Here is a 20,442-nt window from a genome sequence, read left to right as displayed (position 1 = left end):
GGTGTCAGTCTCTTGTCATGTAACAAGCAATAGTACAAGAGGAAATGGCCTCAAGTTGCACCAAAGGAAGTTTAGGTTGGATATTAAAAGAAACTTCTTCACTGAATTATCAAACACTGGAACAGGCTGCCCGGGGAGGTGGTTGAATCACCCTCCCTGTCACTGTTTAAAAGACACCCAAATGTGGGGCTTAGGGATGTGGTTTAGCACTGGGCTTGGTAGAGTTAGGGTTGATGGTTGGATTTAGTGATCTTGATGGACTTTTCCAGTTAAAATGATTCTGTATGATCCTGTGAAAGCCAAAGCCCACACACATTCTCCAGGCTGATGAAAGAAATAAATTTTAAAATGCACCTTTATTATTTTCTGCAGCTTGCTCATTTTTCCTTCTAGACTTTCTAGTTACATCGTTGACAAGATGCAGTCAGGCAGTGTGAGTGCTGTCTTTGATAATGTGCAGAAATCTAGTGATGAAAATAAATACATTTGTTCTTCCAGTCACCAGAAATTAGTGAAGCAATACATGTTTAATTATAAAACATATGTGTGCTTTTTTTAGTTTCCATCTGTCTGCTTGCTGATTTGCAATTAAATGACCAGAAGAAAAAGATCCATCCTGTGGCAGTTCAGGGGAAATGATTCATCTCTAATGTTTCAGTTTTGTAGATATCTGTGGAGCAGCATGTGGGAGAGGGAGAAGGTGGGGAAAAAGGGGGAGAGATGGAGAGAAGGGGATGAGAAATACTGAAAAGCCTCTTGCTTCCATTCAAACATGTTTTGTTGTCACGAAACCAAATGTGAAGTCCCATTAAGTTATTGTAACTCATCTTTTCTGTTTGGAAAAAGAAATAGGGAGTGAAATGGAGCAAAGAAGAAATACCTAATGGGGAGAGGAAATGGGATTGCATAAAGAGGAGGCTGATGTGGTCAGAGTGAAAAAGAAAACACAGGGAAAAAAAGGAAGAATGATAAAGTGTTAAAAATTTCATTTAATTTGATGATTTGGAGATGGAACTGGAATTCTTATAATATGTCACAGATTTTCCTTTTGCTAGAAAAACGTCAGTCCTTATTTAATGGTGCTTTCTTCTATCATTGAACCAGCTTGCTTCTATTAACTCTCAGGGATGATGTAGCAGTGAGTCAGGCCTGCTACGCTTTGTAAAATGAGACACCCGAAAGGGCAGGAGTATTTTTAAATTAAAATCAAGGGAGAAGAAAACAAACAAACTAAAGTTGTACACATGTTCTCTTCATAAATGATTTAAGAGGTTTACAAAGTCTTTTGCTGTGAAAGGTGTTCCCATCACTGATGAAGACACACAGCTATATGCATGGGTACCATATTACTTTCTCCCCCTGTCTCCTTCATCTGGTCCTGTCCTTTCTTGTCTTTCAATAACTGAAGGGGGCCTACAAGAAAACTGGTGTAGGACTTTTTGCATGGATGTGTAGGGAAATGACAAGGGGCAATGGTTTAAAACTTGAAGAGAGGAGATCTGTGTTAGACATTTGGAAAAAGTTCTTTCCTGGGAGGGTGGTGAGACACTGGCACAGGTTGCCCAAGGAAGTTGTGGCTGTCCCCTCCCTGGAAGTGTCCAAGGCCAGGTTGGATGGGGCCCTGAGCAACCTGACCTAGTGTGTGGTATCCCTACCCATGGCAGGGAGGTTAGAACTGGGTGATCTTTAAAGTCCTTTCCAACCCAAACCATTTTATGATTTGATCATGCTTCTATGATTCTGCAAAAGCACTAGCTGGAAGGAGAGCCTTTCATGTCCCTCGTAATTCTGGACACAGCCTTCACAGGCATGTCTCAGGTAGGGGGAAGGTAGTCACCTGATATTTCATCTTCATGAAGACTATCAGGGAAGAGATAGTCAGCCTTTTATATTTTTATTTTCATGTTCTGTGGCAAAGAGGGTTATTCTCCTCTGAATTGGTACTTTCTGATGTGGGAGACTTCTTCTGCAGAAAGGAACAGAGGAGTTTTAAAGGGAGTTTATGAAGAGGGAGGCAGAGAGAAAGAAAACGTGTTAGATGATTTTAGTGTTGTCGTCTGGGCGCTGGATTCTTTTCCTCCTTCTCCAGCTTTCTTACATCAACTTTAGCAGCAGAGAGATGCAGAGGTTCCTGATATCAATAGCATGCATCTGTGTTGTTCCAGAATGTCACCATCTCAGTGACATGTCTCAGCTCCCAGTTCCTCTCCATTGTGAGAACCACACAGACCAGTTAGTGTACTACAAAGTAAATAACGCATACCTTGCCACCTCCATTAGCAGCCTTAGCAAGAGTGTCAGAGGATGAACAAAGCAGCACAGACTGGGCTTTCAATGTAGTCTTTTGCCCTTAGAGCAGATTCCAGGTTGCTCATCTGAAACAGAAGATGCTATTTCCTATTTGTACCAGCCTCAGCCTGCACTATGTGTATGCACTTGATTAAACTGTGCCATAAGTCTCTACTGAAAAGCATGACCTTGAAGGCTCCAAAAGTTTCTATTATTTCTTTTTTACGGTTTTGCAGGCAACTCTCCCAAGCGCTCACACGATACTTTATTGCTCCTCTTGCTGGTGATGATAACAAAAGACCTTCTCCAGCTGTGCAAATGTTCCCATTCCTATCACCTCACATAGGGGAAGGAGAGAGCTCAGAATTAAAGGACAATTTCTTCTATTATGAAAGCAGCAGTGCATTTAAACCTGGGTCTGGGAATGCTCCTAAGATAGCATTTGATTATGATACGAAAAGTCTGCTCCTTCCGAAGCTTTCAGAAAGTACTTGTAAGTCTTTGTCAGCTGAATTTTGGTTGTTTAATTTGTCCTTTTTTTTTTTTTTTTTTTGTCTCTTTTCTGCAGATGATGACTTTTTCCATGAACTTCCAGAAACTTTTCCATCTGATCCTCCAGAGCCACTGCCCCATTTCCTTATTGAACCCGAGGAGGCTTACATTGTGAAGAACAAGCCTGTGAACCTGTACTGCAAAGCAAGCCCAGCCACACAGATCTATTTCAAGTGCAACAGTGAATGGGTTCATCAGAAAGACCATGTGGTGGATGAGAGAGTAGATGAAACCTCTGGTGAGTCTGTGTTATGTCACGGAGGGTGGGAATTAAAAAAAAACATTAATAACAAGTTGTAATCTAGCAGCTAATTCATGAGGCAGCTACTTTACCATTGATTCAGCTGTGAATTCTGTACCTGGCTTTACTGTCATAGCACGTGGCACATGTCACAGCACAGAGGTGATGTCTGTAACCAGGACAGTTAGTAAAACATGATTGTTGAAGCTTGCCCAAGTTTGAAACAAAACAAACAAAAAAAATAAAGCCAGGAGAACTGTGAACAAACAAAATGGAATTGATTTCACAACCAGGTCTACTCCCTATCCACTTCCTCAGTGTCACAAGTTCCCAGTGTCACAATCTCTCCCAAGTGCCAGAAAGCAATGGGGTTGCTCCTAGAATGATGCTTTCCTCAGGAGATTCAGGAAAAAAGGAGAAATTTACTCAGCTTCTGACAAGAAAGAAGGAGGAAGCATACCTAGGCACAGGTATAGAAGGTATAGAACCTTACGAAGTAGAGCCTCATTCTTCCTCAGTCAATAACAGAAATCCCAGTGACATTCATGGGGGAAAAATAGGAGCCTCATAATACTAAAGAAAAAAAAAACAAAGGAAAGTTTTTAAAAAGTTGATAAACCAGCATAAAGAAAAGGTATGATTGCTTCTATTTGAGGAGACTGATAATCAATAGTTTGCAAAGAGAGAAGTGAGACTTGCTATTTTGATGGCTCTGAAAAATAACTGGGTACCAAGGAAGAAGGTACCTTTCATTTGGGAATTACACCACCACTTGCTCTAATTACTTAGAAAAATAACTCCACCAGATGTCTTGGAAGTCTCTTGTGAACCAAGTTTTATTTGTTTCAGCTCATTTATTTGCAGAGAGATCAAAAGCATAAGCTTTCAATGGTACTGTCATGCTCTCAGCTTGAAAAAGAGAAGGTGGGTGTAGGAAGAAAGGCTGTAGAAAAAATCTTTATTAAACTCTGGGCCTGTTTGTTTGTAAGAATTGGCTTTTCCAACAACTGCACTGCAGCAGAAAAACAAACAAAAAATTTAGGTTACTTAATACATCTTCATTTTTTATCCATGGGAGTCCACTGAAATGAAGGAGGACAAGCAGGAGAGCAGCTATCACTGTGTTAATTGTTTAAGCTTTTATTAACATCAGCACTCAGAAACATGAAAATATTTCCCTACAGGTGCACCTCTAGTGAAAAACTCATTCTTTTTTCCCCAAAATCTCATTGTTGGAAAACTTCATCATAGCATAAAACAAATTGCTTTATTAAAAAAGGTAGATATGCATCTGAATGTATTAAAGGACAAATGTTTTGCCTAATTCCATACAACTATATGGAAACAACCCCCATATCCAAGTAGAGATTACCATAGTATACTGAAGTTTGAGGGTGTCAAAAGATTATTAGCACAAGAGCCACACTAATAGCTTGTTAAAATGAGACTCATAACAACCTAAATTTGTCAGTCAACCTGATTGTTGCCAAAAGACTGGTGAATGCATGTGGTGGTTGCTGGTGTGTTTGCACCTTCCTGTAAACTGACTGAGAATCCAGGGTTCTTAGCAGTTAGTTAGTATAGAAGGTTATAAAGAATGTATTTAACATAGTGGTAAAAGAATATCTTCTACAAATCTATGGAAGCTGGGGAAATATCCACTGCAGATGGAGCTGGAGAAGAAGCTGCAGGAGGCAGTGACTCTGACGATTCATTCTGATGCCCAGAGAAGGAGGTTTGGCAGCTTGCACCTGTCAGGCTGGCAAAGCCCTTTAATCCTACCACTTCTGGAGGTATTCTGCTTTCTTTTGCTATTTCTGGTGAGCTAGGGCAGTGGTTATAGGGCAAAGCAGTAGTGACTGAGCTACTCAGAGGGCAGCATGAGGATGGGAGCCCAAGCCTACGCTGCTGCAGGCTTCATGTTGCATTTTGAGAGGCTGGAGAAATTGTCCACAAACCAGGTTAGGTCTAGCCTGGGGCTCAAAGGCTCAAAGGGCTCAGTTACACAGTGGTTCTGCTGGAGCAGTCATGTAATCCAAACAACTAAAAATTACACTCATTCTTCTTTCCTGATAACTACTTCCTAAGGTCTTTTCTGCCTAAATATGAAGAAGGGCACCATGCTGATGGGGTCTGCTGCTGCCATTTTTGAACCACCTTTCTCTTTCAGTTCTTCATGTAGAAAAACAGAGGGAGAAAAAAAGTAAAGGTCAACTATGCTTTCTTTTCTACAGGGTGGGTAATTGAGAAGAAAGAGTACTAAAACACAGGTGTGATGCTAGCAGTACATCATCTTGGGATTGTAAATGGTGCATGAAAGAGAGAAATAGGCTTTGATTTGCCAGAGATTATGTGTTCATGGACTTTGAGCCTGTGCCCAGGAATGAAATCTTTGTAGACATGATTAACTCTTCTTATAAGGCAAATTTGTTTCTGTCATTGATAAAACCAGAGACAACAGCACAGCAATAGCACTGGCACAGGAGATGAAATGAGAGTGCAGCTGAGCTCTCATTGAAGAGAGAAGCTAGATAGGAAATTTGAATAAATTAATTTTGAGGAGTAGAAAATAAATATTTGTATCTTTTTTCTATGTATATATATTTTTTCCTTTGTAACAGAGAAAAGGTACAAAATAAGAGTTATAGTTATATACACTTTGCACTGTTGTGGTATTTTTAAAGAGTAGGTAAAGCATTTGTGTGAAGAACATGCACCAGGACTCTGTGGGAGTTGTTGCTTTCTGGTTGGAGAGAATGAGAACAGTAGCAGTAACAGGGTGTTCTAGTACCACTTTAATTAAAGTAGCCTGAGGAGAGAGCCTTGCAAAAAAAATTCCAGTGACGTCATCGGAGGAGCCAGAAGCTTTACACAGAAGATCATTACATTCTGGCTTTAAATCCTCAGACTTTCTGGGAGTTTTCTTCATTATCTAAAAAGCTATGCATTTTCATAAAGAAGTCAAATGGGTGCTTTGAAAATCTTTAATGAACACATTTGGCTCTTTCATTTCCTATGTACATGAAATACAAGGCAGGGTATGGTCTTTTTTTTTTACGTTTTTACTGGGTATTTTTCCATAATGTGGAAAAATACATGTAAAGGAACACTGGTTTTAAAAAATAACAAAGTTGAAAGTTGTTTTGAAGGAATACATTAGATTTTATGACTGACTGACATAAAAGATAACATCAGGGAACCCTGCAGAACTGATGCTTTTGAGGGGAAGAAAATTCCATTGTCCTAGGGCAGGAAGCTCAATAACATCAATAATTTTTAGATCAATGCGTGCACATTTTCCAAATCTCCATACCTCTGAAAGTGATTACAGCAAAAGATTTTATTTTCCATGTGTGATTTTAATGGAGAAATATTTTCAGACACACACACCAATGCTGCAGTTGTAGATGTATAGAAAATCAGTGTCCTGTCCACATTTCATTTCTCCAGGAGGATTAAATACTGCTAATCACCCCCTACATCCTAATGATGTCCAGCAGGAAAACTCAGGACTACAGAGACCTTGGTTTTGTCTTTTCAATTTGGGTATGCATTGTAATAGTTTATCCCTGACAGCTAAGGTGAAATGATCTATAAACCTCCTCTGGCTCTCTGCAGTGCCAGTGACATCTTCTTTTCTCTCCTTCAAGCAAGGAGAAAACAACATTTGAGACTCTTTTAAGTGCTAATTAAATAGACATATTGGGCTATTCAGTTGGCATTATAGTTTGCCTACATTTCCTGTCTTCTTTTGCTGGAATTCATAGGGAGAGGAGGAATTAGGATGACCTCCACTGTGTTCCCAAATAGCAGCAAGACTTTTGAGCCTGGCCTGAGGCCCTACCTGATCCAAAATGAAGAAAACTTATCTGTGCAATCTCAGGGGAAAGTCAAGCTGAGGGAGACTCTGTTAATGATCAGGTGAAGCCACCAATCCTTTTTTCTATGTCCTTCCTTCAGAAGCAGGCTCTCAGAAGACCTGCTGTCCCCTAGGAGCATCCTTTGTGCCACCCAGCCTTCAGCAAGGAGGCTAGGTGACTCCAGGGACTTTCAACTGAGCTGTCCCTTCAAATCTCTGCCTCACCACACATCAACAAAACCAATAAATTTAGAATCTGGTTCAGAATAAGATTTTTCAGTGGATTAAGAGGGTTTGTCAAACTGCACTGAGATGGATGAATATGCTTCTCCTTTTGGGACAGACTTCTCAGACTTCTTTGTTTCAGTTGCTCTACATCACCATGACTGTGATTCCTGCATTTAACCTCCCACCATTAGCTTCCCCCATTATTAACATAATTTTGGTTGACTTGCAGGTTTGATGAAAGGAGACTGAGCATTTGACAGGGGGTCAGCATCGATCTGGCAAGTGGGAGGTTGTTACCTTAAGCCCCATGTTTGGCAGCCTGTCCAGGGAGTAGGTACCCAGCTAGCTAAGTCTTTAATAGATCACCCTCTTAACAGAAAGATCAAAGGTTGACATCTGCCCTTTTGCCTTTAAAACAGATCTTACAAGGTGCTGCAGCCAAGGCAGCAGCAAGCAAACCTCCAGTGCAGCTGTCTCAGCTCTTCTGGCTCTGTGTATGCAGGCAGAATTATCACTTCAGCACAAGATGCTCTATCACTTTATCTTCCTTTCTCTGTGTCCATCTTATGGAAGCTGTTTCTTATGGTGTTTGTGACATAGTGCTTTGGAAGGTTGCATTGTCCTGATGACAAAAGCCCCATCAATTTGTTGGGGACTTTGTTTCAGGTGGGACTAGACAGCAAAGATCTGTATGTAGCCTCTCATTTTGAGCAGTTGTACTCATTCATCCCAGGGGTTTTTTATAAGTAAGAAAAACTTTACTTTTTACCTTACTTTTTTTAAATACAGCACTTCTTTCAATCCCAGTGCTGAAGAATTTATTTTGGGAACCCAAATATGAAATTCAAGTATCCCCTGTCCCTCTGTGAACACACCTCTGAGGGGTACCATTTTACTTGTTTTCTGTGACCTACAGATCTTCCTTTCATTACTTCTCTTTTCCCTCTCTTCCTTAATCTCTTTTTCCTGCTTGTTCACCTCCTGTAGCCTCCTAATTCTCTGTATTATTTTTCAGGAGTCCAAATGACAGGGAGTAAAACCATTTTTCTGGAAAAATGGGGCCAGTTTTCATAATAACTTCATTAAGGAGATGACAACTGATGCTAAATGTGGTAGTTACACTTAACCTGCAGTATTTTCCCTCTCTGGTGTAGAATGCCTTGGGGTTTTGTTAGAAAAGGGAGCCACATATAATAAATAAGGGTTGTTTTCATTCCATTGTTGTCACAAATTATTTTATTTTCCATTTATCATCGGATCAAATCTATTCTGAACATCAAGCACCTCAGTTCAAAATAAGTAGTTCTCAGCAACTTATAGCAAATTTTTAGCATTGTTCTTTCAATGCTCTCTCCAAATCCAATTCATTTCAAGGAAATTAAAAAATCTGTCTCTGTATCTCTTCCCAAGTGCTTCTATCAGTAGTTTTGAGCTGTGGGTTAGAACTGATACCACAGTCCATTTTCTTCAGGTATTCAAAACCTGTGCCCTGTTTGGGAGGATGCTGTAAGTGAAACATGTTTACAGGTATATTCTGAAAGGCTGCAGCTGGTGCAGAAAGGAGCAGACAACTCTGTTTCTCCCAAGAACTGGACTTCTCATGGGAAATATAGGCTGTTTATTTGCATAAAGCTCTATGAACAAACCCACACTCTTTTTCCTATTTAACATTTAGGATGCAGCCATTCAGACATCACTTGGGCCATCTTCTCTCTGCCTGTTACCTGCTGGGGCCTGTCAGGCAGCTCTCCTGGGGAAGTAAAGGCTTGTACACATCACCACTGCAAGAGAGTTCTGTTTTCTTGCAGTTTGCATCTTCAAAATCAGCTGCTGGGAATGTGGTCCCCAGCATGCCCAGATCAAGGGAATGCTTGACAACAAAACTGATGAAGGCCTTTTTTGCAAGCAAAGTTTCTACATTTATCCTGAGTAATTAGTATATTTTGATACAAAAATAGCTAATTTGGAAGCTTCAGAAGCAACATAGGTGCAGGGGCGGAGAAGATATAAAGATATAAATAAGATATATAAGATATAAATTCAAAAAGGTGGTTACTTTTGTTGGACTGAGTGGTAAAATCACTGAAGGCAGTCCTGAGCTGAAGAAGGAGAATGATCTTTTTTCTGTACAGAATAATAACAGATACTCTCTTCCAGAGGGAAATCTGCTTATAGGCAATACAAAACCATGCCCCAAACCCAGGAAGATTATCTTTTGGTAGAGAAGCCTGCAAAAGGCTGTGGGGTTTTTGAGTTTAGACTCCGCTGAGTATAGTACTCTCTTGCAACATATCATTAATTTCTTAACAAACTGAACTGTTGGATATGAGGTTTTTGTCCCTGTAAGTCTTTTTGGAAGGCTGCTGTTAGCTTTTTGAAGCTTTTAGCTTTTAAGCTTTCTTTATATGTTCACAGCAATTGACACATGCCTGTTTTTCTGCTTGTCTTGTGCTTTCTTTATCCTTTCTTTGCTGTGCTTTTTGCCCTGCAGAGGTGCTCTTTGCCATGCCACCTTTACAGCTGAGAGCCTTGCAAACCCCCAGCCCTCATGCCAGAAAGCTGACCTGGGTTCTTCTAGCCTGGATTTGAGCTTATTCAGGGGATTCAGGGATGCTAACAGAGACCCCAGAGGGAGATGCTCTTCCTCCAAGCTCTTGCTTTTCCTGAGAGTAGTAACGGGTACCTGGGAAAGGTCACTTGCCTCTCCCAAAATTTCTGTCGATTCACCATGTATCTCTGTGCAAACCACTGATATTTACTTCTGCAAAACGCTTTGGGACCAAAAGATAAAAGCTGTGGGGTATTTATTCATTTATTGCAGGATAAACTTCCTATCTGCAGCTGTTTGCCTAATTGTCCTGGAGGTTTCCTGTGGGTTTCTAGAAAAACAAATCTGAGACAGGAAATAAAGCTATTTAAAATAATAATAAGAGGGATATAAATGTTTAGTGCATTCATCTGAAGCATTTGAGGATACCCCTCTGCGTATTTCCAGCCTACACATTTTCTCTTTCCTTCATTAAACCCTTTGTTACACACTCATAATCCCATTAATTCCCCAAATGACATCTTCAGACATCAGTCCACCCACCAGAGCCTCAGACTAGCCATGGCTTTGCACAGCAAAGCTTCCTTTTTCCATCTGAGTCCTGTGGTTCCTTTGGAGCCAAACATCCTCTCTGTGGGATCTGGAGCCCCCACTATGGGGGTGGTCTGGAGCCTGAAAGGCCAATAAAAATCAATTTGGTTTGGAAGAGAGTTCCAAAGGTCCTGCAACCCCTGGCTTAAATGTAAACCAACTGGGTTTTGGTGTGGCAGAAAAGAAGAGCAGAGCCAAGGCCTTGTGCTCTGCAGTCTGTAGCATCCTGTCAGCTGAAGGGCAGGAACACTTGCATCCTTAAATGTAGTTTTTTAGTTAACTGAATGTGAGAGTTACTAGGGCCAAGAGGTCTCTAGTTTCTTTGTGAAAATCCCTGGAAACATTCAGTGAAATGGAAGGTCCAAATTATACTTTTCTTTTTCTTTGTTGAGAAGAAGTTATAGTCTGATGTGGTCACTGGAAATGTAGTTATATCCTGTTTAGAGTCCTTATGAGTCTGCAAGTGTTGTCCTGAGTACCCTGAAGTCTGGTTAAGCTTGTATTTCTGTTACCTGAGTAGTATCTTCTACTTTTTTCTCTCATGAGACAGTGAAATATTCTTAGAAGAGTGGTAGAAGAATTCACATTGCTTCAAACTAGAGTGGAGAAATCTTTCTTTTTGAGAAGGAAAAAAAGAAGAAAAAAAAAAAGCAAAAATATAAATTTGTATGGAACCACCATTACACACAGATCAGATAAATAGAGGCTTTTTTTATTGTGTGGGCAGGGTACCAAATCACTGTTGTGTAAGGGAAAGAGAGGTGGCTGTCACAGCTCTCACTTGTAGGAGCTCTCACTTGTGCTGCCTTTGCAGCAGTATTCATTTTCTCGTTCCCTGATGGTACAGAAATGACCAGCATGATGTGGTAGGGACTGCAGGACTGCCATGCCCTGGCAAGGTTAGCTACAGCTCTGTCTCATCAGATGCTGATGCCTTTCACAGTTCCTCAGAACATCTCAACCCTCTTCATATTTTGATTGTGAGAGCAGAAAGGGAGTCTTGTGTCTTTTGTCTTCTGTGTCTTTTCTTCTCCCAGAACACTGATCTTTAGGCCTTCTTAGCCTGTTGTATTATTTGCTCTCAGGTTTTGATTTTAGAGAAGAACCCAACTGGTTGATTGATGCTTTTGACTTCTCAGTGGCTTGTATCATGATGTTTCTGCAATGAGTACTGATGCTGAACAAGAGTAAGGATTGCCAGGCATAAAGATAACAATGCCTAGAAGTGGATCAGGCTTGTTTTGGGGTTTAGTTTTAATCCTTTTGTTCTTCAAACAGGGTGGAAAACAGTATTGAAATTCAGACAGAGTGGGGAAAAAAGAAACAAAACCAAAACCAACTGATTTTAAAAAAGGCAGCCAGAATTACAAGGATACTCTTGATGGCATTTACTTGCATAATGAAAAAGATCTTTTTTCAAGTCAAAGTTTCATGGAGCTGCAGAGCAACTTGGTCCCATCCCTGATGCCTTGCTACAGCTGATGAGGATCATGACTTGCACTGAATCTAGAAGCATGTACACACCAAGTGGCTTCTCTGACCACCAGCCTGCCTTCTCAGATCCTTCCTGCAATGATTCTTTTAGTTGCTACAAACTAAGAAAAATCTCCTGGTGTTCAGGAAGATGCTGTTTTGACTGCTGCCCTGGCACAGCTTTGAAAATACCCTGGACAGGAGAGCAAGCAACAAATTCCCAGAGCTTCATCTCTGTCTGGTGAAAGTCACTCCACTTGACTGCACACTAGACAAAGCCCCTTTGAAAGCAGCTGCTTGCCCTTTCTTCTTTTCTTTAATTTTTTTTTTCCAAGATACCTAAGTTTACTGGAAAATGCCAGCCCTTGCATGCAGAACAACAGCAGACACAAACGGTGGGACTTGTACACTTCACCCCCAACCTGTTCCTGCATGTGGTGGACTAAAAAATAGGAAAGGAACTGCTGAGGAAGGCTCCCGAGTGACCCCTTGTGTCACATTGTGACTCTCGTTGTTCCCACAATAGCTGCACCAGCCACTGAACTGGGTCATCACATCAAGGTCCCAGAGAAAAGGCCTATAAAGCAATTTCATGTTGTCCCTGCTTTTCAGAACCAGGCAGAATGGATTCTGTACATGTGCAGAGGCATCTTATAAACCTATGCACACTTACCTGCCAGTAAATCAAAACCATAAGCAACATGGTGTATATTTTTATTTAAAAATTTGCACTGAAACCAATTTATTGTTCATTTCCCTGCCCCCTCCCTTCATTATGCAAAGGGAATGTAAACATGTTGTTCAAAATGCAAATGCTCTCGGTTGACTTCCCAGATGTTTGAAGTTCAATAGATTTTCTTTTTTTCTTTTTTTTCTTTTTTCTTTTTTTCATAATTTCCTCAGCTTCTTCTAGTGAAGTGCTAAACAACCATTATTCATTTTTTTGCCTGCACATTGAGATTCATCTGCAGGCTCTAAATTGCTTCAAAAGTGCTTCAATTTTGCATGAGCACTAAGCTGAGGACTGGGAAGCATTACCCACTGCTGAAGGCCCAGATCATTAGAAAGAGCATGTACATCCTCTGAACCAGAAATAAAAAGTGCACAGATTTTCTTTGTGAAGACTCGACCACAGCTTTTGAGTAAAACCTCAACCATTGGCATGATTTTTTTCCTGGCCCTTGAGAAAAAACCCCAGCATCTTTTCTCAGCTGCGTGTGCCTCAACCAAAAGAAGGGAAAATTGGGCTTTGACCCAAAAGCTGGAGCTGCTGAGAGCTCATAGAATCATAGAATTGGCTGGGTTGGAAGGGACCTCAGAGATCATCGACTCCAACCCTTTTACCACCGTTGCAGTTCCCAGCCCATGGCACTGAGTGCCACATCCAGTCTCTTTTTAAATATCTCCAGGGATGGAGAATCCACTACTTCCCTGGGCAGCCCATTCCAATGCCTGATCACCCTCTCCGTAAAAAAATTCTTTCTAATCTCCAACCTAAATTTCCCCTGGCACAACTTAAGACCGTGCCCTCTTGTCTTGTTGAAAGTTGTCTGGGAAAAGAGACCAACCCCCCCCTGGCTCCAACCTCCTTTCAGGGAGTTGTAGAGAGTGATGAGGTCTCCCCTGAGCCTCCTCTTCTCCAGGCTGAACAGCCCCAGCTCCCTCAGCCTCTCCTCATAGGATCTGTGCTTAAGTCCCTTCACCAGCCTGGAAACATACTCATGTTTCCTATGTGGAAAACTTAGGAAACAACCTCTCTTCTTCCTGATCCCTGTAAGGAACATGAGGCTGGCAGGGAATTGTCAGGTGTCACCTCTCAGGGTTGCTGAGCATCAGGTTGGCTCGGGTCAGGATGCTTCAGCTCACATTTGTCACTAATCTCAGAACTATGTGAGTTGAGAAATGTTGATGCCCATAGCTGAACATCTATATATATGTTTGTAGGGAGGTGTTCTTTAAAGTCCTGCTACACCAAAGTGTGATTATTACTTTTGTACCAGGAAAAAGAGAACAAGAAAGCAGCAACAATAGTCACACGTTGTTACATGTGGAAAAGAACAATGCATTTTGGAGCAATTTGTGCATATTAAGGAAAAAAAAAATTGCTGTCAACTAGAAAATAACCTCCATTAAAAAACAAGAGGGTGGGGGTGCTTTTCCTTTGTCTCTGAACTGGTTATAGGCTGTGAACAAGTAGTCCAATGCTAGGCTAAAGGATTAAATAGCAGTAGTTTGAGGCTTATGGAAAGCAATTAGCTGCAAAGTTGTCTGGGGGAGGAGACAACAGAGAGGTTATTGTACCTTCCCCATGGGGACAAGTCCCCAGGGATGGACTGCCCACCTCCATGCAATTTGTTTTCCACCACCATTCCAGAACTCAGTTTTGAATCTTCCATGCACCTTCGTCCTTGGTACTTCTGATGTTAATGGGAAAAGAACAAAAAGGCCTTGCTTTCACTAAACAAAATGAATGTTAGGGGAGCTGGGATTTTAGCATAACTTACTACCATTACCTGGTAATTAGCTGTAGCCAGCTAATGCAAACTAGTTCAAACTTGACATCTCTTAATGCAAACTTGAGTTTATTAGGCTGTTGCCTTCATCTGTATTTATTTGAATTAATCATGTATCTCTTTCCTAAAGAGAAAGTTATGAAGAGAGCAAAAATAGCTGAAAGCCTTTAATTTAAATATTTATACTAATATTTGTGGGAAATTGTTTGTAGTCTGTGTGCAGGCATTTCCTACCAGCAGGCAGCCACAATTTATGGTAAGGCAAAACCAGGTACATGCCATCACAGCATGAAGGATTATTGGGTGATAAAGATGTTGCTCTTTTAAACTATCTCTGGGTATCTATCTTTTGTTAAGGATACAGTTACTCTCTATAAAAAATAAGCTATAGTCAGAGTGCACCATTATGCAATCATCTCTGTCCCATTAGGATGCACAGAGTATGTTTTTCTCATCAAGAACTTTAATATTCAAAGCCATTCTTCTTGTGCATAGCCTATTTATTCATTTTTTAAACACCAAATTCCGTAGCTTAAATACTCTGCTATATTTGAGTGGAATGACTCTCTTACTGCAATCAGTCTATTTCTGCAAAAGGGTAAATAAATTTCAATTCTGACATAGAACTGGTTTTTACCTTTTTAAAAAGGTTATTTCACCAAGTAAGGTAATCAGCCTTTTGCTACAGAGACAGGTTTTTTATAGCACCTGTGATGAGTGAATAAATGAATCAGACAGGTAGTTTGGGACTAATGATAAGTTAAAAGGTTCTTGGTTTTTGTCACTTAAGTCACATCAAAAAACAGTCTCCTGACAAAGGTCTGTGTGATGAAAAAGCAATAGGTTTACCTTTCAGTGAGTCTGTTTAGAATGGTTCCACTTTGGTGTATAGTCTTGGCCACTTACATGAAGCAACAAATATGATGCTGTTTTTAAGGATTTTTGGATGAAGCTTCATACGAAATGTAAGACAGATGAAAACTATGAGAACTCAGAATGCTTTCATCCTTTTTGCCACATGCTTTGGAGAGGATCCAACCCCTTCTGAAATCATTGCAAAACTCATTTTCTTTTTTTTTGGTGTTGGGATTCCCCTTCCACCATTACCTCGCATGATGAAGTTTGTATAGTTATGTCACTCAGATGTGTCCTAACTGAGCAACACTCTCCTCTTCTGCTCTTAATTAACAGAAAAAGAAATTGTGAGTCAGAAAGCATGGACTGTTTCAGACTGGAAGTGATTTATGTTAAGACTCAGAAATCCACATTGTCCTCTCTGTCTAGGTTGAGGATCTGAGTGGGGACACAGCGTGGTTTTCTTAATTATTTGCTATATAATTTGATTGTGTAGCAGCACATAGATGTGCAGAGAATCCCCCTTCCCATGGAGCCATTTGCTTCTGACTCCCCAAATTCTCCTTTACTTCCTAAAAAAACCTCCATCCCTGCCCTCTGTGTCCCCACTGAAAAGTTGGGGGAGCAGGCAATGGAGGGAGTCTGTGTCTAAGCAGGGAGGGAGCTGACAACACTGAACATCAGGTATGGGAGGGTGCTCTGAGCACTGATTTCAAGAAATTGAACCTGTAAAGGGTTTTCAAGTTACCTGCATGAAAATGGGCTGTATTTCCATATTTATTTACAGTGGCTGCAGTACACCTGCAATCTATATGCATGTATTACAGTAATGTCTTTTTCCAGACCAGTAGGTCATAAAGTTCCATCTCCTTGAGAAATGTGTTCTATGGCATATGTGATTACTAATTAATGAAATACCTTTTGGGCAAATGAAAGCAAAAAAAGCACAGAAATTGAACTTCTACTTACAGAGAAAATAAACTAATTATCCATGCAGTTTTTTAGAATTTGTAAGTGCAACTCAGTCTTGCAACTCAATAGCTCTGGTTTCATGTTGTGCCAGAGGGTCAAACACATGCCAATATTATACTTCCACAAAAATTGCTTTGTCAAAGTCCTGAGGACTATTTTTCCACATTTGGGATATTATTGTCAAATGCTGAACATTTATAACAGTCAAAATACATCAAAATAATTTCTTGGCAGAAGGATGCTCAGTGAGTTGTGGATACTAACTCTGTGACCTGGACTGAAGCCAGGGTGGATGATTACGTTTGATAATTGGTAATGATCTTCTTGTTTCAGGCATTTCCAATGATCATTTCTTGTCTTTTCCCATTGCAGAACCTTCTAAGACATTTTTGTTTCCCTCTAGAAAGAAATTAGTCTGATTGGCAAATCTGCTTCTATTAAAATCATCGGGAAATTTGCTAATTACTTTGATGGGTGCAATATGGAACCTGTGAGTTATTATTGCACTTACTAATAATCTCCCATAATATTGTACAATTACATTACATTTGCATGCATTAAAAAAGACAGCATTTCTGTCTCTGAAGACCAGCTAATCTACCTCACAGTGTGTATAGCCAGCTAAGTTAAGCACTTGGGGACCATGTAAATGAAGTGTGTCTTTGCTTGATTGTGTTTCTAGGATACAGTTTATAATAAAAGATCAAGTATATATTAGGCACAATTCCCTTTTCCCTCTTCTTTTTGCTTCAGGATGGGTAGTAATGTTGTTTTGATATATACCATAGTGCCTCTCCCCTGTGCTCATTTGGCTGCACATACCAGCAATAAGCAGGCTGAGCAGGGCTCCTTCTGCCCTCTGCCTCTCCCCACCAATAAATCCCTCATTAATGTGCCAATATAAAAATAAATGAAGTTCTGACTCCTTCCTACTCCTTTTAAGAGCCCGAGTTGTATTAATCCCAGATACACATTTACTTTACTGAAATGAATAACTGTAGATCCCATGTAACTAAATATGTAAAATTGTCACTCGTGAGGAACCTATTTAATTCACAGGACTGGGACATGGTTGCAGACTGATTGTACCAAATGCCCTGAGTCTTCTTACAAGCCATTCTCCATACTCAATTAGAAAGAAAACTGTTAGGGCTAAAAGGGTATCCTAGACAAGTGTATTTACCATCCCTCAGCTACAAGGTTTTAGACTTCTCCTTAGGAAAATTCTACCAAAGGTCTTTTTCTGGTGCCAGATGTAGGTAAGTGTGTTAAATCTGACTGATCTGTATGTATAAACAGCCCCAGCCTAGTGCTGTGACATCTTTTATAACCCAACAGATCCAGATCTGTATATTCAGGACCCAGAGAGGACAGCAAATATTTTTGGTTTTGTTTTTCCCTAAGATTTTTTTAACTTCCTTGTACTCAAGTTGTAAAACTTCTTACATTGCTTCTCTCTAGGGAATGCTGCAGTTACTCACTGAGATTAGAAGAGAAATGCTTGTGCAGGAAGAGCCAGCAACCTGCATTTTTTAAGGATCTGTGTTTCTTTTTTCCAGTGGGCAATTTTAAGATACAATTACTATTTATTTTGGAGAGCTGCTTTAAATTACTTTGATTTTTGCATTTTCATTCTAAAGCTTCTCTCTTCACAATCTTTTTTTTTTTTTTTTTTTTTTTTTTTTTTTGTGAGAAATAGGGCAGTGATAATTAGATCCAGTATCTTCACATATCTGTCTTCATACCCAAGAGCCAGATGGGCTGCAAGAGGCTACAGAAACAGTTCTCACTTTGTTGAATGCAAATCAAGTTTGGACAGAGCAGACAAATGCTTCTCCATGTCACATTCTAGCTCTTCATCAGGGGGAGAGTATGAGTGAGAAATACTAAATACTATATAGACACTCTTTATGGATTTATAGGCATGAGAAGGGACCTGTCAAGCATTCTGGCTCCCCACATTTCTCTTACCTCCCTTCAGCTGTGTTTTTTATTGCATCACTTTAAATAGGAAGATCCTGATTTCTTGTGGATTTTGCCACCTCCTATGTGATTGTATTAATTCTGGAAATGTGCAGTTTACTTAAGCATAATAAAACATGCTGCATATCTAGCTTAGACATATGAGGAACTAGACTGAAAAATGCAATATATTTCTAATAAAGGTAAGGTAGAGGAGGTATTCTCTGTGAGACAGTGACTTACTATTACTTAGCATTCTGGTAAAATAGACTTGGCCAATACAAGGAAGGCTTCATGCAGCATAAATTTCTGCTAATCTCATAATTTGTCTTGTCCTAAATATATTTAGGGAAACTAGAGGGACTCATTTTATGAAGTGACTTCTAATTTTGCACTCTAAGGTTTTGCACTCAGCCATAATCAAACAGCTCTAGAAACAGTTGCTGGAACTCCAGCCATAGACATTGTCTAGAAATATTGAGACATGAGAAAAATAGAAAAACATTGAGATTTTAAATTTTTTTCTTTATTTTTCCTTTATTCCTTTTTTGTTTTTAATGACTCCAGCTACTGTTCTTTGATGTACAAGCAGAAGCAGCTTCAACAGGGATGAGATGGACATCTCTGAGAGATAATACCAGAGCTGTCCTGCACTTGTACAGCCCTGGATGAAAGCAGACAGACTGTACCAGCTCTGCTCTGTGGTCTGATGGACAGCAGAATGTCAGGTGGTAACAAGGCAGCTGCTATCTGAAGTATCTCAGCAAATTCTGTTTTTTTGTAACCTAGCCTAGAAAAGGGGTTTCTGCTAGGTTCTCAAGTGTTCACAGAAGGAATAGGATTGTATTGCAACAACTAATAAGATGTTTCCCCTAAATTAGTGTGGCTGTTTGCTCAGTGAGATGCCAATAGATCAAGTTCTAGCCCTGGATCCTTACATCCTAGATCTTATGGCATCACCAGGTGGTTTGATAACATTTTGAACTCTAGGAAAAAATGTTGACCTTAGAGACAAAGGCACAATGATATATTTTGCTCATAAGCAGGAAGAGGGGGCATCTATTTGATGTCTTAAGAAGTGTGCACCTCTTCATTCTGGGCACAACTGTTGATATTACTAAAAAGCAAAGGCCATGTCACTTTGAATAATCTGAAACCTCTCTTTACTTCCCAGCTGTCCCAAAAGACATTACCTGGTGTACCTTAGTTTGAATTAGAAAGCATCTCAGTAAGCCAGAAGATAAAAAGTCCTGCTGGTGCATTCCGTGGGAGCTATTTAATGTGTGTTTTGTATCATCAACAGACTCTCAGAAAACAGCATTTTTGCCCTGAATGTTAGGACTATTTCATAATCATTATTAACCAGTGCTGTCATTATGAGCCTGCTTGCTTTAGCCCTCGGGTAAGAGAGTTCACTGCTCCATCAAACTCTATCATTATCAGCCTTATTATAAAAACATAATATTGTAACCTTCAAAGGCTCCCTGGGTTAGTGCTGTTAAAACTAGGAATGAACTGGAGTAATCTTTAAGCTAGCAGCAGTTGCACGGGGAAAATACAATAGTTGTAATGCATGTAATGTACAAGCTCCCTCCCCACCCTCTTGGTGCTCTTCTCAACAGGACAAAAGCTCTCCATCAGACCCCTTTTGGAGCCAAATTAGCTCATCAAAGCAGAACAAGTTTATAACACAGTGTTCGCTGCATTTCAAATGCCTGTGCACCACTTTGATTTTCACTCTTTGGAGTGAAGTTGCCATATTTTGAGTATTTCGTTTTGAGGAGGAAAGCTGTGAAGTGTTTTCCCCAAAGTAGCTGATTATTCAATGGCTAAAGATGTGAAGGATAATGAAATAAAAAGAGGGCTAGACTCTTTCTCTAGCAGGAAAAGGCATCTCAATTAGAAGGCATTCCCACCAGAGAAGCCTGTGGTATTACATCCATGAATTCCTTTCTGCTGTGAAGCTGCTAACCAAGTTTTGGATGCAAACAGCATGCAGCCTCAGTGACAGTGCACAAGTGTGTACAAACAGTAATTAATCACTGGCTCCCTGAATGGAGCCTCTGTGAGGATGGAGGCAAATCAAAGGGCTGGTCTGGTTTCCAGTACAACTGGGAATGTTCACTTTATGAATATCACCTTGTAAGCCATGTGGCAGGAGGCTGGGGGGAGCTGGCCTCAAGTCTGTGCTCAGCTGCCCTTTGGTGTCTGGTGATGGGGACAAACTCTGCACTCTGTGATCCAAAGACCTTTCTGTTGAGTTTCCTAGCAATTCTGGAAGGAAAAAGAAAATCAGTCCCTTCACACAAAATACTTGTATGTGGATTTATATATTCAAGAGTGTTTGGGAGAGTGCATT

General features: G+C 40.2%; 1 protein-coding gene across 2 annotated transcripts in view; it reads left to right on the top strand.

Moving 5' to 3' along the window:
- UNC5C (unc-5 netrin receptor C) overlaps positions 1-20,442 on the top strand; it is a 245,051-nt gene that overhangs the window by 154,862 nt on the left and 69,747 nt on the right. For both annotated transcript variants that reach the window (XM_008499602.2, XM_030449670.1), the window contains exon 2: positions 2,858-3,079. In XM_008499602.2, coding sequence (XP_008497824.1) covers positions 2,858-3,079 — 222 coding nt within the window. The remainder of the gene's footprint in view (positions 1-2,857; positions 3,080-20,442) is intronic.

This window comes from Calypte anna, chromosome 4A, assembly GCF_003957555.1.
Source record: "Calypte anna isolate BGI_N300 chromosome 4A, bCalAnn1_v1.p, whole genome shotgun sequence".
NCBI lineage: Eukaryota > Metazoa > Chordata > Aves > Apodiformes > Trochilidae > Calypte > Calypte anna.
The sequence above is the reverse complement of the archived record's forward strand: the minus strand, read 5'-3'. Positions and strand labels throughout refer to the sequence as shown.